The sequence below is a fragment of the Miscanthus floridulus genome, chromosome 15 (assembly GCF_019320115.1).
Source record: "Miscanthus floridulus cultivar M001 chromosome 15, ASM1932011v1, whole genome shotgun sequence".
Lineage (NCBI taxonomy): Eukaryota > Viridiplantae > Streptophyta > Magnoliopsida > Poales > Poaceae > Miscanthus > Miscanthus floridulus.
In genome coordinates this window covers 9,054,392-9,076,922 of record NC_089594.1, presented here as the reverse complement: position 1 = coordinate 9,076,922, position 22,531 = coordinate 9,054,392, and the positions used below count along the sequence as shown (strand labels likewise).

The following is a 22,531-nucleotide window of genomic DNA, read 5'->3' as shown; positions in this document are numbered from 1 at the left end:
TCGAAGAACTGAGAGCACCGGGGTTATCGGGGGAAGCAGGGGGGGTACGGCTAGGCCAAAAAGGTGGCCGGAGGGGAAGGTTGGAGCGGCGGCCGCCATGGCCGACGGCATGAAGCTCGCGGGCGCTTGCGGAACGGGCGCTAAAAGCCACGAAACTCGAATTGAAACGCATGGGGAGAGAGAGGGGGCCACGGCGAGCTCACCACGGGCGAAAAACGGAGGTGGAGACGGCTCGGAGACGACGGCGACGCGGACGGCGAGGTCGGAGGTCGGCGGGGCTCCTCCGTGCGGCAGTTGCGGCCAGGACGGGGCAAAAACGGAGCGGGGCAGCAGGGGGCGCGCGAGGGGGGGGGGCTCGGCTGCCATTTAACGAGGCCGAGGGCAACGGGAGGACGCGCCCACGACGCGCGTCGTGGCGGCAGTTGCCGCAGCGCCAGGAGCGGGCGGTTGGCGAGCCGCGCGGGGTAGGGGACGGCGCCGACAGGTGGGGCCCGGGCGTCAGCTGCTGGGCGCGGCAGTTGCCTGGTGCGGCGAGGCTGGGCCGGCACGGTGCGCGCGGCTGGGCTGGCGCGGGCTGGACCGAGCGGGAAAAGGGGGAGGCGAGCTGGGCTGCTGGCTGCGGTGCTGGGCCGCGGGGAAAAAAAAAAGAGGGCCAGCGGGCCGAATGTGAGGAAGGGAGGAATGGAAGGAATTTTCCCTTTTTCTTTTTATAAATAAAATTTTCAAACTCATTTTCAAAAGGTTTTTAGAATCTTTTAGCATTTGAATAAAACACCCGTCACAAAAATAAATACGCAATAGCATGAATGCATCACATGTTTCTATTCTTGTATTTTTCTTTTAATTTCATAAAAGAAATATTATTTCCTAAATTTGAAATGCACATATAATTGCATATTTAAATCAAATTTACTATTTAAAAAAAAGAATTCAAATTTTAGGGTGTTACAATGTCACACCCAATTTTAAGGATAAAATTGAATGCACTAACTCGTGTGTGCCCAGGAATCAATCACACACACAAGCTGACAAATTACAATAGTATCATCACAGTGTCTCATACATCAGAGTTATAATAGAACTTAGTCTCATACATCACAGCGGAATAATAAAAATAGAATGAACTCTCGTGGCCGTCATCACAGGGAAGGTCAACTGGTTGACCACAAGCCTAATAATCCTCCGGGAAATCCTCATACCCGTTGTCATCTGTTACCCATCCGGAATTTTTATCCAAGTAAAGAAAATAAACAAGTGTAAGTACATTCCGTACTTAGCAAGCTAACATGGGGTTATGAAGCTCAAAAAGGATAGACTCTGGTTTACTGCAGTTAGCATTTTTAATTGGTCAAACTTTTATTCTCCAGTATTATCAAGTTATGCTTAAGCTCCCATTTAACCCATAAGAACATAAAACAAGGTCAGGTTTACCATATTTCATCATAGAACAACTTAATTGATCATCATCAAGTATTCAGTTATTCTGTGAGTTTTCCCGGCCGCTCGTAACCGTGAGCACGGCTGTTATAACAGTTTGTTACCCTCTGCAGAGGTGGTGCACATTCACCGTGAGTCGTGATCCCCATACGCCCGGGTTAATTACTCCCATGTCACTACCAAGGTGAGCGGGCAGGGTACACTATGAAGCCATTTCATAGGTTTCCCTAACAGGTTAGGGCTGCTAGGTTTCCTTGGCAGGCAGATGTAGGGACCCCCCTTTCCTATGGCACAAATCCATCGCGGCTATACTCATAGGAACAGAGGCAGCCCTATACCCAAAGTGGCAAGCCCCATTTGCGCCAAAAAGGTAACCTCTAACCAACTAGGAAAGGTCCTATTACTGAGCTAAAGTCAGAGCCATATGACTCTCCCGGTTGCACTGTCAGTCCCAGCTTTTGCCGACAGCTAAGTCCTTATGGAGGGCCGGGAGCAACATGAACAAAGGTCATTTGCACTTTCGCCCTATGGAACAGTTGTTATAATTCATGTTACTCACTTTGTTCCATAGTATCATTCATCTATAAGTATATCAATGTTCAGTTAGAGCACTAGCAATCTACCCATATGCATTTAACCCATAGGAGACAAGAAACAGGATAACAATCACTAGGATGTCCTTACGGGCATCAAATTTAGACACATGCAAATGAGTAATTGATTAAAGTGAAATAGGACATCAAGGAAGGCCCATGTTATACTTGCCTTGGTTCACAAACTCGTGCTGGTCCTGCTGGTCGTCGAAGAGTTCTTGGTCTCCAACGTTTTCCTCACCGTCTGAACGCGACCAACACGGCAACATACAACATTCCAAAAGCATTCATGCAAAGCAGACACTCCTATCATTAGAACAGTACACCAACAGTATTGAAATCAAAATAAAATGTTTGTAAAACTAATCTACGTTTCGCTACGATCACGCCAACGCGAAGTTCACGAAAAACGGAGCTAAAATACGAAAGTTATGATTAAAACGGGTTTTCCAATAGCCCTATATTTAATTAATTCTAATCATGTAATTAAAAAGTTCCAAACTTGACTAACAGTAGCTCTAACATGTAGCTTATGAAATTACGAAGCTAACGCGATTTGAATGGATCAATTTGGAGTTAAAACGACAATTCTATAAGCGAAACAGTTCGAATGGCAATTATGTAAATACTAAAAGCGTACTTTTGACTTAAGCCGATGACCTTACGCTTTCAAAACAAGAATGCGTAATAGGGGAAATGCGCTTTGGACTGTGGGTTCTATTACGCGAAAACAGGAGGGCTCTTTAGCAAAACCACCCGCGAAGGGGTATCGGCCAACGGTGGCCGTTAGATCCAGATCGGACGGCCCAGAACAGATGGGAGGGAGAGAGAAAGGGGCGCCGGCGGCCGGCACAGTGACAGCCACGGCGGCGCAGCCATGGCCAGCGGCAAGGACACGCTGGAGCACGCGGTTCCGGGGCTAGGGTTCGCCAATCGAAGAACTGAGAGCACCGGGGTTATCGGGGGAAGCAGGGGGGGTACGGCTAGGCCAAAAAGGTGGCCGGAGGGGAAGGTTGGAGCGGCGGCCGCCATGGCCGACGGCATGAAGCTCGCGGGCGCTTGCGGAACGGGCGCTAAAAGCCACGAAACTCGAATTGAAACGCATGGGGAGAGAGAGGGGGCCACGGCGAGCTCACCACGGGCGAAAAACGGAGGTGGAGACGGCTCGGAGACGACGGCGACGCGGACGGCGAGGTCGGAGGTCGGCGGGGCTCCTCCGTGCGGCAGTTGCGGCCAGGACGGGGCAAAAACGGAGCGGGGCAGCAGGGGGCGCGCGAGGGGGGGGGGCTCGGCTGCCATTTAACGAGGCCGAGGGCAACGGGAGGACGCGCCCACGACGCGCGTCGTGGCGGCAGTTGCCGCAGCGCCAGGAGCGGGCGGTTGGCGAGCCGCGCGGGGTAGGGGACGGCGCCGACAGGTGGGGCCCGGGCGTCAGCTGCTGGGCGCGGCAGTTGCCTGGTGCGGCGAGGCTGGGCCGGCACGGTGCGCGCGGCTGGGCTGGCGCGGGCTGGACCGAGCGGGAAAAGGGGGAGGCGAGCTGGGCTGCTGGCTGCGGTGCTGGGCCGCGGGGAAAAAAAAAAGAGGGCCAGCGGGCCGAATGTGAGGAAGGGAGGAATGGAAGGAATTTTCCCTTTTTCTTTTTATAAATAAAATTTTCAAACTCATTTTCAAAAGGTTTTTAGAATCTTTTAGCATTTGAATAAAACACCCGTCACAAAAATAAATACGCAATAGCATGAATGCATCACATGTTTCTATTCTTGTATTTTTCTTTTAATTTCATAAAAGAAATATTATTTCCTAAATTTGAAATGCACATATAATTGCATATTTAAATCAAATTTACTATTTAAAAAAAAGAATTCAAATTTTAGGGTGTTACAAGTTGTCTCCGCCCCTTAGGGCTTGGAAGAAGGGTAGGCTGCGTTCTGCTGATTTTGAGATGAATCTGTTGAGCGCTGCTATTCTTCCCATCAGCTTTTGCACTTCTTTCTTGTTTTTGGGTTCTGCCATTGTCATTATTGCTCTGGTTTTGTCTAGGTTCGCTTTGATGCCTTCGTTGCTTATGATATATCCGAGCATCTTCCCTTTTGTGACTCCAAATATGCATTTTTCTAGGTTGAGGCGGAGGCCAGCTGTCCTGAGGTTGGCGAAGGTCTCTTGTAAGTTGGAGACATGATCATCCTTGCTCTTGCTCATGACCACTATGTCATCGACGTAAGCTATGATGTTTCTATCTAGTTGTGAGCCCAAAACTTCCTTTGTCATTCTGGCAAAGGTTGCACCAGCATTTTTAGGCCTTCCGGCATTCTGGTGTAGCAATATGTCCCGAATGGAGTTGTAAAACTTGTCTTGTCTTCGTCTTCTTTTTTCATCCAGATTTGGTGGTAGCCAGAGAAACAGTCGAGTAGAGAGAACCTCTGGCATCTGGTTGCCTTATCGACGAAGGCATCTATTCTTGGCAATGGGAAAGGGTCTTTTTTACAAGCTTTATTCAGATATATGAAATCTATGCACATTCTCATTTTGCCATTTTTCTTTGGTACCAGTGCTACGTTTGCAAGCCATTCTGAATACTTGACTTCCCTGATCACTTTTGCATCTAGCAATCTTTGCACCTCCGCCTTTGCTACCAAGATTCTGTCCTCCGATATTTTTCTCTGTTTCTGCTTTCTTGGTCTCATGTTTTCATTGATATCCAGTTCATGTTGTATGATGTCCCTGCTGACTCCTTGGAGGTCGGAGGCTGACCAGGCGAAGATATCCTTGTTTTTTGCTAGAGTTTCCATGAGCTCTTCCTCCTTTGCCTTGCTCAATTCTGAGTTGATTGTTACTTTTCTATCTGGTAACTCCTTTTCTAGAGGGATCAGCTTTGTCTGTTCTTGACCTGCCATATCTGTTTTTCCTCTGGGCATATCCGGAGGTTCTTGTTCTTTGTCTGCCAACTCGACTGCATTGATGTTTCTTTGGGCTCTGTAGATAGCTTTTTCTATGTTTCTTGCTTCTTTTTGGCTGCCTCGGACTGTGATAATACCATGGAGTGCTGGTATTTTCATGCACAGGTAGGCCATATGTAGTGCTGCGTTGAATTTGGTTGTGAATCCTCTACCCAAGATGGCATTGTATGGGTAATACAAATCGACGACGTCGAAGGTTATGTACTCGGTTCTAGCATTTGCTTGGGTTCCGAACGACACTGGGAGTGATATTTTTCCTAGTGCTTGTATCTGCTTGCCTCTGAATCCTATTAAAGGGGATTCAGAGGGCTGTAATTGATTTCTGCTGAGCTTCATTTGGTCAAAGGTATTTGCGAAGATGATATCTGCTGAACTGCCAGTGTTAATCAACACTCTGCTTATCTCCCATGCTGCTATGTTTGTTTTGATCACCATTGCGTATGTGTGAGGGTAGCTTTCTAGCTGGAGATCTTCTTCTATGAAGGTGATTGGGACTCTAGACCAATCTGTGTATTTTGCTATGCCTTGGACTACTACATTGTTTACCAGGCGGAGGTGATTCTTTTTCTGCTTTTTTGTTTGAAACTCCATTGATGATCCTCCGGCGATTGACAGTATCATACCTATTGTTGGCAGTGCTCCATGAGGGTTGACTTGGTTTTCTAGGTTTGGCTCATTTTTTGGTGTTGGGGGTTGGTTGTGAGGTGGTGGCGGAGGCAGTTGTTGCATTTGCTGCTGTTGCGGCAAATACTCGAACCTGCTTTGGTTTTGTGGCGGTTGGTTTGTTTCAAGGTAGGTTATGTGGGGAGTTTTTGGGTTTATGTAGGCCAGGCTTGCCTCCGACCTATAGTTGCCCGCCGGAGGCTGCTGCGAGGGCGCTGACCGCCATGCTGGTAGGAATTCTGGGTAATAGGCGGAGGCCAGTGTGGAGGGATGTATTTGGTTTGCGTTTAGAGCTGGGTACATCGGGCAGTACTGCTGGTGGCCAGTTGTGTAGGTGGTGTTGACCTCTCTTGCGTTCTGCTGTGCCGAAGGTTGGACGGTCTGCTTGTTCTTCATTCTTTCCTGTGTCTCCTTTGTCTCCGGACAATCTTTGGTGCTGTGCCCTGCGCTTTCGCCGTGAAAAACGCAATATGGCCTGCGTTGTTTCTGGTTGTGGTTTTTGTTCTAGTTTTTGCCTTGGTAGCCTTGCCTACCTTGGTTCCTGGTCTGGGTCTTCGGCCCTACTGGCCCTAGCAGTTGCCCTTGTTCGGGGTGAGGTTGACCCTCGATGCTGAGCACCTGCCCCTGGCCTGGTTTCTGATTTGATGCGTTCTGGTTCGCATAGCTCTTCTGTGAGTTTTTGCTGTTGTTTTGCTGTCTATTTTGACCCTGCTCCTCCAGCCTTTTCCGGAGGTCATTGTCTGATCTGCAGTACTTCTTGAACTCATCGTACAACTGTTGTATTGAAGTTGGTTTCTTTCTTGCTAGGTGTGTTGCGAATGGCCCGATTCAGAGCCCTTTGATCGCTGCTTCAATGGCGATCTCTTCTGGGATGTCTGGTGCCTTCGCCTTTAGTTGCACGAATTTCCGAAAGTTGTCGTGTAGTGTCTCTCCCTGCATTTGTTTGCACTGGAATAGATCTATGGATGTCAGCGACTGTGCTGCTAGCCCCTTGAAGTTTGCCAATATCTTGTCCCGGAGATTTTCCCAGGAATAGACTGTGCTTGGTTTGAGCATGGAATACCAAGCCAACGCGTCACCTTCGGCAACAATAACAAATGACTTTGCCAAGACGGTGTCGTCTCTACCGGCGGAGGCTACTGCTGCCTCGTAACTCATAATGAACTGATGGGGGTCTGTCTTTCCGTTGAACTTTGGTAGTGTGATTGGCTTGTACGCCATTGGCCATGGCGATTGTTGTATGCCTTCAGAGAGTGGGGACTTGGGGTCGATAGGCCTCCGCATCGCCTGAGATGGCATCGTGGTTGGGCTGGTCACTGGCGGAGGCATGTTTGCGGTTGGTGTTGCTACGGAGGCTGGGATCGCGGAGGTTGATGCTGGTACTGCATGCTGCATACTTAGCATCTCAGCATATAGGACTGCCAACTGCTGCCTTATTTCTGCTGCTTGTGCTGATGCTTGAGTGGCTTGCTGATTAGCTACGAATGCTGCTGCCATTCTGTCCCTCTCTTGTTGTGCTCTTTGCAACTGTGCTTGCAGCTGTTGTAGTTCTTGCTCGAGTGTTGTACCTGAGTTTGGTTGGGCCTCCGGATCTTGGATCTCTGGATGTTGGGGTTTCGGTTGTTGACCCTGGGCATCTGCTCTGGTGCCATCCTCCGCTGGCGAGGTTGCGTAGGTGCTACAGGTGGTGCGCCTAGGCCTTCCTCTCTGACCCGTGGTCGTTGCTGCTCTGGTGGTGGTTTTTCTTTTCCCTGCCATAGTTGGTTTGTCTTGGCCAAACCACGGTGGGCGCCAATGTTGAAACTAGCGATTTCGGATAGAGTGAGGGAGACAGAGGCCTCCGCCCGCCAGGCGTCGCCCTCGGGCGGAGGCTCGGGATAGGCACGACAGGTGAGCTTGTGGGAAGATGGCACGAAAAGCTAGGGTTTCATTAATTCATTCACCAACCATCCGCACGATTACAAGTGTTCCCTATTTATAGGGCTCAACTACTTCCTGACAGAATTTATTACAATGCCCCGCAACTGCTACGGTACATTCCTGGAATATTCCGCCACTGGTCTCTTGTTTGCGGGGCAATCCTGCCACACCGTTTCCAAGTGACGGGCCCTCATAGGCGGCCGGCCCACCGTGCCTCGATCTTTGGCCCAAAGGCCTGGGTTCCCGATGTTGTCCTCCGTCTTCGGGGGCGCGCCGTCGCCTTGGCGGGTCTCCGCCGGTCCGGTCGGAGACATCATCCGTATGTCTCTGCCTGGCCGCGCGGGAGCCGTGGTTCCCGACGCTAGCCTACGTCTTCGGGGGCGCGCCGTCGCCTTGGCGGGTCTCCGCCGGTCCGGTCGGAGACGTCTACCGTGGGTCTCCGCCCGGCCGCGCGGGGGCCATGCTGGAGCGCTCGCGCAGACCACGGGCGCCTGCGCTTGAGTACCTGCACACACTTAGGTAAGATTGTTTGTTTAATTAGTTCAGAGGTAAGGCAGCCTCCGCCCTCATCGCCAGAGACGCCCATGAGCTGAAGCGGGGCGGCCTCCGCCTGAGCATAGGTCGGAGATGTCTGTGCCTGGCCTGGGCGGAATTCGTGACAAGCTCGCTGAGCCTCGTGCAGTGCCCTACGAGCATAGCCAGGAAAGTTCCTTTAGTCAGCGCCAGGTCTCCGCCCCAAGACGGTCGAAGATGCCTTAGTGACACCTCACTTTCGGAGGCCTTCGCCACCCGCCGAAGCCGTGCTACAACACTCTTACAGTATTTTGAGTCAGTAGTGTAAGTTGCAAGGTGTTCTCTTATAATGTATGCTCATGCTTGATGCTCTTACAATGGTATCGATTTTCTGTTGTGCATATTTCTCTTTTGGTGGCACATTCCTGCACAGTTTTTGTCTTTATTACAACCTTGAATTAAGTCGTTAAAGGTCATATATGTACTTTTGCAATTGTACCTCTTATAGACCACGTTTAATTGGAGGTAGAGTCAGGCCTGCTGGGTACCTAGAACACTATTGGATGATCATTCTAGTAAAACTAAGGTGCATGGCTGGTCCTTGAACTTGTTAAGGTGTGTTATCCCGGTCCCTAAACTCAGAAAGTGGGTCGGAACTGACGAAAAACACTAGTTGAAAGGAGGCCCCCTGTGGCAGAACCACCCAAATTATGCTGGCCCACATGTATCTGTCATTGTCTTGAAGACCTCTGGCTGCTGTATACGAAAGCCAAATAATCCGGTAGTCTGTCGGGTGTTCTCGGGAACCCCGAATCATCCACATTTTACAACTCATACAGGACCAACAATGGGGTTACCACAACATTACAACATTGATACAAAAATTTCATACATCGGAGTTGCGGAAGATTTACAACATTAGGTTACAAAACTTGTTATGTACCTTTAAGTGACATTGGAGTTCCAAAAGTTGAGTAGAACTACGAAAGTAACTTAAGTGAAGTACCTAAGATAGAAGAGACGATCAGATCATGTCGAGCCCACCGACATAACCTCAATTAGCCGCACATGTCAAATCCTGCAACAGGGTTTAACAAACCCTAAGTACTTGAGGGTACTCAACAAGACTTACCCGACTAAAAGAAAAGACTCCAAGGGTATGAAGGCCTAAAGGAAGGTCTGAAGCAAGAGTAACTTTTGCAAAAAAGCTTACTACGAGTGAATCCTTACTTTCAATGTTTTAAAGATGTATTAAGTCCATATCAATATCCAGTTTGCACCTGATCTAAATCAATCACTTCTTTAAACATCTCAACTCATTTTCTTCTCATATCCATAAGTCATCATGTTTCATTGATTTACTACGATGCAGAGCAGTGATCCGGTTTCTTATTATCCGGGAGAGACGGCTATTCGAATCGATGTACATCTCAAAGTCCATATTCAAAGTGACGGGAGCCATACTCTGATGTCTCTCTCTTGATTGAGATGTATGCTTCTAATCTATGCTTACTGTGCTCTCTGCAGGTACGAAGTTGTTGGATGCTTTGCATGGATAGGTTAAACATGCAGTTATGATGGCCTTGCCTTCAGTGGTGGAACTTGACTGGAAATTTAGAGGGACCACCACTTAATATAGTGAGAATACATGAGAAAGAGGGGATCAGTTCCATGCTTAAGCTTCAATTTAGCCTTGAGGCCTAATGCTTCCCCCATGGATTAGGAAAAGTGACGAGAGCCATGGCCCACCCTGGCCATCACTAAGCTCCATCCATGCTTGCCTTTAATCAACATACAACACATACACATGAAGATCAATCAAGTTCAGCTATTGTTTCATATTTTAGTTTGAATAACTGAAGAGTGGAAGGATTGCCTTTCTGGCTGGGTACAGATGGCCCTCACCCCCTTAGTCGCCTATTTCTGGCAGTGGCAAGAACACAGAAGGTTGCCATCCTTCATTTGGTTGGAGACTTGATCATATCAGTTACCTAGACTATGAATGGACTTAAAATTCCTGTCTGTGGTTGGTGCAGAACAAAGCCTCAACGGTGCATGCTGATATGATATCTGGTCCATGCCATCTGATATTCTGATCTGAGACATCTAGTTGCACCAAGCGAGCTGGGTCAGGTACTCTCATCAGGTGTGTGACATTGGGATTTCAGAGACAGGCTAGACGGTTGTACAGGCAGCACAATCAAAGCTTGAGATGTCGTCAGCCTAAGCTTGCTCTGTCAGGTCAGTTTTGACCTCATCTAACGACCTAATATACCTTTTAAATTGGACATTTTTAACAAAAGAAATATACCATTGATTTGTGAAGTTTACACACGGCATTTTGTTGCAATTATTTATGTCAGTAGCATGCCAGGCTCAGTGTCTAGTGCCAGCGGTTGTGGGTTCTGGCTTATGCTGTTTTTCAATCAGCAGTATGTGATAGCTTGTCTCTGTTTCTTGGCCAGTAGGTTTAGTTGCCTGTTGTGCATTGTAGGTTACTTAGAACTCTTTGAGATATATCCATGGACTTTTGGAAAGTTTTTTTTTTGATAAGCTCTCGGAGAGTTTTATGTTGTTCTTCAAATGACATAAAAGGGACATATACTGAAGGACACATCAATAATGTCTTAGTAATGGAATACTGTCATATATTCTCTGAGATACTGACGTCAGCAGTCTGAGTTACACCTTTGGATTCAGTTTGACATGTATCTAACAAGCAATGCATTTCTACTTATGTTGATGACTTGCTACTGGCTAGGCGACATCCATGCCAATAGTGCACTTTGCACCATGGTTTCAGGTATTCGTATTTTTCATTGCAAGTTGTTGCATAAATGCTTTAACACTTGTTCAATTTTGCATGGAAGCATTGAACATTTGAAAGGAAAAGGAATGATTTGCACTAAATGAATGTGGGAGTGTGGGTTAGGGGTGGGGGAGTGGGGAGGGACAGGGCAGAAAATAATAAAATAAAAATCCGAAGCTGGCAGGCTTTTTTTTTGGTTAAGTAATCTGCTGCTCTCCTCTACGCGCGGCAGGGGCAGGCGCCGAAAGGGCTCCCCTGCTGCTGCACTGTAGCCGCTGCAGGGGCAGGCGCCGAAAGGCTCCCCTGTCGCACTGTATCCACAACAGGGGCAGGCGTCAAAGTCAGCCCTGCTGTCACATCTAATCGCTGTAGCAGCATGACAGCCGGACATTTCTATGTACTAGGATTAGATTGATAGAGTTGTATATATAGTTTCCCATAGCAACTCAGTAAAGAGAGCGAGTTCAGTTTTGCCATCTCCTCTGCAGAGCTCCGGCCAACGCAGCTGCATGTGTTGCGGACTGATCACGATGACGAATTCACTTCGGTGGAGTTCGCTGTGTACTGCGCGGATCAGGGTGTGGTGCGACACCATACCGCGTCGTACTCACCAAAGCAGAATGGCGTGGTGGAGCGGTGGAACCAGACGGTGGTCGGCATGGCTCGATCCATGATGAGAGGAGCTTGTCGTCGGCGTGTATGTGGATGACTTGATCGTCACCAGCACGCGTGCGGAGGATATCGATAGCTTCAAGCGTGACATGGCGGCTCATTTTCGAATGAGCGATCTCGGCGCGCTCACCTACTACCTCGACATTGAGGTGAGACAGGGGAAGGAGGCGCTCACCCTCGGTCAGAGCGCGTACGCCTCAAAGCTGTTGGAGCGGAGCGGCATGGTTGAGTGCAAGTCGTGCGTGACTCCGATGGAGGAGCGGCTGAAGCCGACGAAGGCCAGTACCGCGTCGAAGGTAGATGCAACACTCTGCCGGAGCATCGTCGACGGTCTGCGCTACCTAGTCCACATGAGGCCGGACATTACGTTCGCCGTGGGCTACGTCAGCCGCTTCATGGAGGATCCCTGAGAGGATCACTAGGCCGTGGTGAAGCGGGTGCTGCGCTACGTCAAGTGGATGGTGGATCAGGGGATCATCTTCCCCAAGACCAGCGGAAGTAGGCTGCAGTTCACTGTATTCAACGATGCAGACATGGTGGAAGACATCGACGAACGGCGGAGCACCTCTAGCGTGCTCGTCTTCCTCGGGTAGGCTTCAATCCCATGGCTGTCTTTGAAATAGAAGGTGGTGGCGTTGTCCACGTGCGAGGCAGAGTACGTGGCGGCGGCCACAGCGGCGTGCCAAGATGTGTGGCTGCGTCGGCTGCTGGGCGAGCTGACCGGTGTGGAAGCTCACCCACCAGCACTGATGGTGGACAACCAGCCCGCCATCGCCCTCGCGAAGAATCCGGTTCTCAACGACCGGAGCAAGCACATCGACGTCAAATTCTACTTACTCAGGGACTGTGTCGATGGAGGGCAGATCGTCATCGAGTTCGTCGAAACTGGTCGGCAACTCGCGGACATCCTCACCAAGCCGCTCGGCCGTCTTCGGTTCACGGAGCTGAAGAAGATGATCGGCATGGTGGAGATTCTAGGGTTAGCAACAGGATTAAGGAAAGAATTGTTAAGTAATCTGCTGCTCTTCTCTATACGCGCGGCAGGGGCAGGCGCTGAAAGGGCTCCCCTGCTGCTGCACTGTAGCCACAGCAGGGGCAAACACCAAAGTCAGCTCTGCTGTCATATCTAGTAACTATAGCAGCATGGCAGCCTGACATGTCTGTGTACTAGGATTAGATGGATAGAGTTGTATATATAGTTTCCCATTGCTACTCAGTAAAGAGAGCTGAGTTCAGTTTTGCCATCTCTGCAGAGCTCCGGCCAATGCTGATGCTTATGCTTTGTGTGTGCTTTGTTTTCTCTTCCTTTTTCTACCTCTAGCCATAGTGTATGGTCTGCAACATCGGTGAGCGGTCGGTTCACTCGTGTAGAAGTTCAGGGGCCAGCATTCTTTCTGCACTAAATTAATGTGATCAGGGACCATCTGCTTGCCGATCGAGACAGCAATTGCTTCGCCTCTCTGTAGGTTCGTTCTTCTATTTATTATTTTTTCCTTGAGTAGTACACCTCTCTGCAGCTTGTATATATCTAACAAAATAAAATAGTATGCTACTGCGTACTGCCAAAAGATACAAAAGAAGCGCGGCAACAAGTCATGGAATGCATGGTCTACTCCATGCTTGCTAGAGAAATGGAGCCTATCTCCCACTCAATTTTAAGTTCTTGTTGAGGTCAACTTGGGTACCTATTTCTTATTTTCTTGATTAAAAGGCCACCTAGTTTATTCAAGCTTGGTTGATTTTCCTTTTTATTACTCCATGCTCACTAGGCATAGGTATAAAGTATAAACTTTCACTACAGACATACATAATTAAGTAAATTTACATTTATTTTGTTTAGAAAAGGAAATAACTCTAGCTCTATCAATGGACATATACAAACAAAACACTCATTCAACTAATCTGAAATTCTGAATGCATCTCAGTTATGCACAAGGAAAATATCAGATACAAGTAACGTAATTACATCATCTTGACATGCTTACATATCATTTATTTGGTCATAATTGCTTATTCATGTTACTATCTCTTAGAGCATGACTAATAATACAACCACTGCTGGCTGGATGTACATTTACAACCCTAGCTGGTTGTAAACTTACATATCACTTCTCTTCTCTCTCCTACATCTTAGCATAAAGTCTACTTACAACCCTTTATCAGAGCCTATTTGGTTACAAGGGCTAATTGTTTAGCCAGCTAAAAATTAGCTAACATTAGTCCTAGCCCATTCAAACAGGAGACTAATATGTGGGCTAATTTTTAGCCAAGTCTTCAACTAGTTATTAACCAACTAGTTGGCCAACCCTAGCTAATTTATGCTAATTTTTAGCTCCAGCTAATAACTAGCCAGGCCCGTATACTTGCTCTTATTTTTGTGACTTGTGATTGCCAGTGTCAAACTATCTACACAAGTAACATGTCACTAACTAGATGGCGGTGCCTCTTACTTGGGAATTTTGACTAACTATGCATGTATTGTTCTTGTCTCATGCTTGTGTAAAATAAAACGTATATGTAATAAAATTCTCCTAAAGTAACTTGCACCGACAAATTAACCTACCCAACTCGATCACGTGTATCGGCTATCATGTTCGCTTCTTTCTTGGAGCTAAAGCAGCATGCTGGGAACTGAGCAATAGCTGTCGGAGATCTCCATCTGCTCGGGGGCCTCGTCGAACAACCACTTCTCTATGGAGGACAGCTGCTGCAGCTTGGGCTTGTGGTAATCGCCGTGTCCCGTCAACGCCTGCTGTTGCTGCGGCGGCGGCATCAGCAGTGGCACGTCGTCGGAGATGGGTGGTAGTGCACCGCCGGACTTGTGATCGAAAGGGTTGATGTCGATGACCGAGGAGGGCTTGATATTGGTAGCAGCGTCATCCTGCGTCTGGGAGCTCTTCATGAAGCCGTTGAGCAGCTTGGATATGTTGTCCATGCTGGAGGCGTACGGCGACGAGAAGGTGTCACCGTTGGTGGCAGCGAACGGCGGCGAGCACTGGCCGATGAATTGGGTGACCTCATCAGCTGGAGCTGGTGTGCTGCTGGCTGGGCGCGCGTAGCTGTCCTTGGAGAGGGTCATGTCATCATGATGGCAATCAGCATGGCCGGCGGCGGCAGTGGGTACCGCCACCGGTATGATGGAAGGTTCGGAGGGCGGACTTGGCGCGAAGATGGCGCCGATGGCTTGCTGCTTCTGGAGCTTCTTCTTGAGGTGGGTGTTCCAATAGTTCTTGATGTCGTTGTCTGTTCTCTGCGGGAGGTAAGAAGCAATGGCGGCCCACCTGTTGCCCAGCAAGGACTGGAGGTGGACGATGACGCCTTCCTCGTGGGGGGTGAAGTTGCCTCGCCGAATGCCGGGGCGGAGGTAGTTGGTCCAGCGGAGGCGGCAGCTCTTGCTGCAGCGCATGAGGCCGGTGTTGATGGGCACGGAGCGCCAGTTGCCGGGGCCGTGCTCCTGGATGTAGGACACCAGGATGATGTCCTCCTCCGGGGTCCATGGCCCCTTCTTGATCCCCACCTTGTCGCAGCACGGCGGCCTTCCCATCGTCGATCCGGCCACTAGCTTGTGTCTCCGGCGGCCGGTGCCTGGCTAGCTACCTGCAGCTAAGCTTCTGGAGTTGTGCCCATGAAGAGTGTGACGGTACGTTATATATAGGAATAGGACGACTGGACGAGAGAGCTGCGTTTTGACTGGACGAGAGAGCTTGCTAGCAACTACGTGAGCACAGCTAATTTGTTTTCACCTCATGTCTAAGAGCAAGTACAGTGATGGTTTTGTTTTCACTCATGTCTAAGAGCAAGTACAGACGTACAGTAATTGTTTTGTTTTCACTCATGTCTAAGAGAAAGTACTGTAATGGTTTTGTTTTCACTCATGTACAATAATTAATTGTTTTATGAGAACTTGACTCTCATGCAAGTAATAAGCTAGATATGGAAGCCTATACATTGGTGGGCCTAGACATCAAATGAACATGAGGAGAATTAGAAATGAGAAGGTGCGACATGTGTAAGCAATAATAAAAAAATTATATAAGACAAATAAGATACAACTATTGTATAGCTTGATCTTACAACTTGACTTATAGCCAAACCCTCGGCTCTATTATTGGGCTTGCTTTATATGTGTGTATATATAATCATCCCTCTCCGTTCCAATCATAAGTCGCTTTGACTATTTTGTACATCAAATTTCCTATGTATCTAGAAATAATGTATGTACATAACAAATTCAATGTATCAAAAAAGTCAAAGTGACTTATAATTTAGAACGGAGTGAGTATAATATTGCACATGCATGCTTTCCCTTTCCACAACACTTTGATGTTTAAAGCAAGGATTACCTAGAGGGAACTGTTTGATGTTGTTGACTACTACTGCTACTGTGTGTGAAATTTAAAGCTAGGGTTTCTAGACCTTTATTTGCACGCTCGATCACTCGAGGCAATTTATTCCGTCATGTATGAAAGAGGTCGCTAGAGTTGGATGACAGTTATATTCCATCTACATACTAATATATATATGGTTCTTGCAAATTCGTTTTTCACATTATTATTACTTTGAAATGAAAAATTCATGATGTCCAAAAAAAAAAAAAAAAGATTGTTGATACGGTAGTTCCTTGCGGTTGAAAACTCTCGAAGTTTCTCCTTGTCTAGATTTTTTCATTCAAGCATTAACGATTATTACGCATAGTAGTATTTAGTCGCAGAACATGAGCTGCAAGACTAGCTGTCAAGTGAATGCATAGACCCGGCCGGCCCACACACATGTGCAAGATCGAGTGCATGGCTTTGTCAAGTGATGAAGAAGTAGGTCCACCCTCATAACACGGCAATTTGCAGTGTATAGTAGGCCCACATATATACATCCATATGCATAATGCATTGGCATGCAATGCGCTTCCAGCCAGTAGCCACACTGCAAATTATGTGGAGAAATTGATAGTTACTCGTATATTATATTATCTCCTACATACATTACGTACAGGTCAGAAATCGGCACCCACACATGCATGCAAGATCTTTTTCTTCTTCTTCTTCTTATTCATTAATCATTTCTTACGTGGATCACAATAAAATCAATCGATCAGGATCTCGTTACTCTTGAATCTTGATGATGCCCTCCATTAATACTCAATGTGTGTGTGCCTCTCTCTACACACATATATAGCCCATAAAGTATAGACTATATATTATATACACACACACATGCTAGCAGTAACTGCTAAAAAAGCATCCGTAGAGACTTCTCTCTCTTTTTTAATAAGGGCGGTTCAATCTAAAATAGTCTCTAACAGTAGTTTCAAAACAATCCTTATCTAGAAATCGATTTGTAGGGTGGCTCTAGATCCCATCACTCCTATAGAAATCGATTTCTAGAGGCCTCTAAAAATGAGCGTCGAACAGTAAAATTACATACTCCCTTCGTACTTAAAAAATAAAGTTGTTTTGGACGAGGCTTGGGTCAAACATTGAGAATATAAATCATGAATAACTTTTAAGTTGTTGAGTTTAAAAATGTGAAAGCCATATAAATAGATTTGTCTTGAAAAAATACTTTCATAAAAATATACATATATCACTTTTTGATAAATATTTTTATAAAAACAAGAAGTCAAAGTAATACTTTGTAGACCGTGTCGCTGTCCAAAATGACTTTATTTTTGAGTATGGAGGGAGTATTGAAATTTGAATTTTTTAAACAGTCTTGAACGGAGAAACTGCCAAAACGAAAGTTGAAGATCTCGAAAAATTATAGAACTTTGTAGTTGACAACTTTTTTTTATTTAAAATCATCTATCCATACAAAATTACGTTTGAAGTTCTCACATTTGAAATTTGAAATTTAAAACGACCTCGGATTGAGAAATGACCAAAACTAAAGTTGTAGATGACAAAAAGCTATACAACTTTATAGTTGACAACTTTTTTCATTTGAAATAATCAAATGAGTATAATATGAGAAGAAATCATATCTCATATGAACACAAGTGAGTATGGGGTGGAGTGGTTAGAAGAGTAATGCACAACGCGTGAAGTCGTAGGTTTGGACCTGCCGTGACTTTGTAACTTGAGCTGGGCAAAAAAAAATGTCACGGTTCGATGATTTCAGAGATGGATGGGTAGGAACGGCCGCCCCAACCATCCCTACAAACCATCATGACCGTCCTAGAAAAGAAGTGAGCAGCGACGGCGCGGTGGGGCCAGAGAAGCGATGACGGGCATGATTGGACCAACAATAGCGATGGGCGCGGTGGAGTCTGCTCAGGTCCCGGCAATTGGAGCAGTATTTGTGAGGTTGTGCTTGATTGAGGTTGGCAAGTGCTAGCGCCCGGACGTTCGGATGGACACACGCATCCGTATGCCCGTGGCTGCTCTCCGTTTCCCGTTCTTGTTCCGTGCAGTGCACCCCAGTCGCTCGGATTCCGCGCTGCTCGGACAACTCGCCCCACCCACGCCGCCCGCTCACACGTGGGGCCGTATGAGCCCCTATGTGTCCCCGCCAAGCTCGAACTGCTATGGCGAGATGGAGGGAAGGGAAGGGAAGGGAGGGGAGGGGAGGGGAGGGAGAACAGAGGAGAGGGCGAGGCGCACCATGCGAGGTAGGAGCCGAAGCCCTGCTGCAGGCCGCTGTCCACCAGCCATCGGCGCAATTGCAACATGTGCAACACCTAATCTACTTTTAAAACATCATATGAAACATTTGCAACATACGTACGAAGACAGATGAAACACTTGAAATATGCATCTAAAACAGTTGCAAAAAAATTGAAAACACTTGAAAAGTCATTGCAAAACATACGCAACATCTAGATAAAATACTTACAACCTATGTGTGAAACATATGCAACATCAAATATTAAACATAACTTGCAGCATTCTTCTAAAAACACAGATAAAACATTTAGAACAGACGTACATGTATAGCCATTGCAACATATGCAACATCCCGATCTATCAGGATCTCGTTACTCTTATCTTGATGCCCTCCATTAATACTCACTGTAACTAGCTATATTGTAGTATATATATGTGTGTGTCTCTCTACACATATATAGCCTACAAAGTATAGAGCACGTATATGTAATAATATATTTATATTTGTGTATATATATAATAAACACACACATGTGAACAGTGCGACGGCACGGTGGGGCCGAGAGCAGCGGCTGACGGGCACGATTGGGCCAACAACAGCGACGGGCCTGGGCCCGCGGATTGGAGCATTATTTGTGAGGTTACGCACGATTGGGGTTTCACTTTCAACTAATTTACAGTTGTGATAGCGTGGACATTCAAAAAGTTTACTACCGCAGTCTACAGGAGGTGGCTCGGGATTTTACTGTTATTACGGTGATTCAACACGTAGTGAGCTAAATATATATTTTTTCTTTTGAAGCGAGGGTGATATATCCCCCATTTCCACTATTACTGGCATAACGGAAATACATCAGCAACTGAGACTGTTTATATATAGTGAGCTAAATAGTGTTATATATAAATATAAATATAAATATAATTATAACCCAGTGGATCCGATTCCGATCCACAGTACAGTGTGGTGTGGCCATGCCCTGCGACGGTACGTGTACGACCCTGCTGCAGTAGCTTGTGGGAGTTTGGAGTTCCACGTCCTCAGCCCAACCAGTCGCTTTCCTCCCATTTATTTATATAATCCCACGTGAGGTACTATTCCTAGTATTTACTATATATATATAGCTGTGTTATATACTCCCTCCTTTCTTCTCAACAAATAACTTTAACTATATATATATATATATATATAACATTAATATTTATAGTACATAATTAATATCATTAGATAGATATTTGAATCTACTTTTTAATAAATTTATTTAGAGATATAAATGTTGCATTTATTTTTCTACAAATCGAGTTAAATTTTCGGCATAGAAACCAACGGCGACACCTATCTGGGACAGATGGAGTATAGCTGTGTTCACACGGGAGAGAGAACATACACACACAGCCTCTTTCCAAGAAAAAAAATGCAATTTTAGGTATATTATAGGCTAACGTGTCTGAAGTTTGATCAGATATACAGATAAAAATATTAATATTTATGATATCAACTAAGTATAATATAAAAATATATCTTATGATAATTTAATGATACGTAGTTGATACTATAAATATTGATACTTTTCATTTGATATTTAGTAAAGCTCATGATACTAAAAACATGTTACTGTGTGCTAGAGTGGACGGAGAGAGTACTATTTTTCTTGGATAACCTTTTTTTTTGTTCAAACTCGCTAACTTAGAGTTTAGTCAAACAATTTGAAATCATATATATATATATATATATATACTACTCTGTAGTTGGTTACAAAATAACTTAGGCCCCGTTCGAGTGCCCTTAAACCCGGCTTGATCCGCTTCTTTTTTCATCCGGAACAGTATTTTCCTTTCACAGATTCCTCTAAAAGCCCTCCAAGCGAACGGGGCCTTATTCTATAGCCACTTTGAGTTACGATAATTACTATGTTAATTTACGAGATTATAGTAACTCATTACTAAGTGTTTTACTATAACGTTATGGTAAATATCCCTATGTGTTATAATAACCCAACTATCGTAAATATATATTGACATTATCGTAAATTAGTATATAAAATTATCGTAAATGGAGGTGGCTACAAAATAACTTATTTTGTAGCTGGCTGCTGAATATACTGTCCCTCTCTCTCTCTATATATATACACACATATATATGCACTTACCTGCCCAGCGCTCTAGTTAGCTAGTTATTATTAGCATCTACTTGTAATCAAGTTAGTGCAGCATGCATTTTTCGTAATTCATACTCTCTCCTAAGTGTGCTCATGTCGGATGACCTATATTTGGACCATACATAAATAACGAAAACGCTATCTTAGCTAACAGTTAGTCCATTCCGTCACACAAAACACAACTTTCGAGATACTATGGTATATACGTGCTATATCTATTCTAAATTATAAGGCATTTAGTTTGATTTTTCTAGATACATAACTTTTGTTATGTATTTACATATAATTTTGAACGGAACGAGTACAGTTGTGGGATTTAATTAAATTTGTCCTCCCAAAGAATGCAAATTCAGCCTCGATCTTGCTAAGTGGCGGGCCGGCGGCCCATGTTACACTAATTGACTATTACGATGTGTTTGGTTTGAGGAATGAGATGGTCTATCTTCTTCTCACTTCTCAATTTTTAATTTGGTTTGTGGAATAGAATGAGTTGATCCATCACCACATAATTTCTCACACGCTAATAATTAGTATATGCATGAGGAATAAATTGATTTCACCAACTTTCATGAATGAACTCATGATGCATCACCTCATAAAGTATAGGGTGACTCACCAAACTAAACACACCTGCCTAACATTGCACTTGTTTTAGATGGAGAGGGAGTATATATAATATATATATTCCTCAATATATTGCACTTCTCACTCCTCAATATATATATATTCCTTTAATCATTTGTCCTTATCGAAAGTACCAAGCACGCACATCAATCCACGCTCACTCCTTAACTATGTCTCCTTATTTTCGCCGCAAAACTAACCGTATAACAACTAGTAGCTACCTTGGTCAAATCATCGTACCTACATGTGTGCAACTTCGAAATACATCTACCTGTAAACATTAACCACAAAAGTACTACCTCAGGTCATAAAAATATGTCGTTGGGATTAGTCAAACATTAAGAACTACAATCATTAAATAAATTTCTGAATTCTTTAATTTGAAAACATGTAAGCTACATACATGTTTAGCACTGTATTGGAAATTGCTTCCAAACGTATTTAATTTTGATTAGAAAAAAGTTATACAAATAAGGTCTTGACCCTTAATTTGTCTTTTATAAGTTGTCATTTGCGAAAGAATCAGAATTATGCTAGTGGCATTTAAACAAAAATCATGCAAGTTTTATGTTCTAAACTTGTACATATAAGAGCATATCCAATAGTTAAAATAATTGATAAATCAATGAGTTTTCCAAGTGCCTAAAAAAAAGTTGGGAGCATATTTATTGGATTCCTTCAATAATTTTCAAAATCTCGTTCTTAAGTTAGAATGCAATTTTGTATAAGGAATCTTAGACTATTTTCAAATTACCCCAACCACTTTTATACTTTCTTTCTCTTTTTACATTTGCATTAGGAACCCTGTCCTTACTCGTTATTCTTTTGCAATTCCTTCCACCTCTAGATTGGCCGATTGATACATACACATATTTCCGCGTGATTGGATCAATTCTCCCAATTGCGGAAAGATTGAGAGTAGTTGAGATAAGGAGTTGTTAGAGAGTAGTTTTTTGTCAATCTTGCCAAAAAAAAAAGATTGGGAATGTGTTTTGGAAACTCTTAGAGATGCTCTAACATTGTTGGTTAAACTTTGTAAAAGTTGTATTTTTTCTATACAAAATATGCTTATGTTCTAGCATGGAGGGTGTATTTGAGAAGAAATCAATAGTCAAAGATACCCATAAAAAACCGTACAAAGTCAAACACGACTAACTAAGCTGTATATTTGAACGAAGCTAGTCCAAAATATATGTCGTTTTCATAATTCTTATTAGAAATTCATATTCTTTCGAATAAACCATTAGTGAAAGTGTTGCCACATACAGAACAGAACATGTACATTATCATTCAAAATGACATTCATTTTGAATCGAACAGAGTGGCGGAGCTTGAGGTTAAATTTAGAAGGAGCCAAACTGGAATGTACATGGTTTAGGGAGTGTAAGAGTGGCCAATTTAAATCTTCATTAGCAAAATATACTAAGATACGATAGCATCCTTTATAGAATTGCAAAAATGAGGAGAGGTCTGGCTCACTATGGCCCTAGTGAGCACAAAGCATGCCTCTAGACATACTTTAATTTTGTGCATCATATCTTGAGCACTAAAGGACCTACCACTAGGACCCGGAAATTGACGACAGAAA

General features: G+C 45.0%; 2 protein-coding genes across 2 annotated transcripts; one reads left to right on the top strand and one right to left on the bottom strand.

Moving 5' to 3' along the window:
* Nucleotides 1-11,653: 11,653 nt before the first annotated feature.
* On the top strand, nt 11,654-12,157 carry LOC136506953 (uncharacterized mitochondrial protein AtMg00810-like). The gene is made up of 2 exons (XM_066501829.1): nt 11,654-11,860; nt 11,987-12,157. The coding sequence occupies exons 1-2, from the start codon at nt 11,654-11,656 to the stop codon at nt 12,155-12,157; spliced, it is 378 nt and encodes a 125-aa protein (XP_066357926.1).
* A 2,018-nt stretch (nt 12,158-14,175) lies between these two features.
* LOC136509378 (MYB transcription factor 69-like) lies at nt 14,176-15,108 on the bottom strand. Its single transcript, XM_066504196.1, has one exon. It carries the CDS (start codon nt 15,106-15,108, stop codon nt 14,176-14,178), a length of 933 nt encoding a protein of 310 aa, XP_066360293.1.
* Between the last annotated feature and the right edge of the window lie 7,423 nt (nt 15,109-22,531).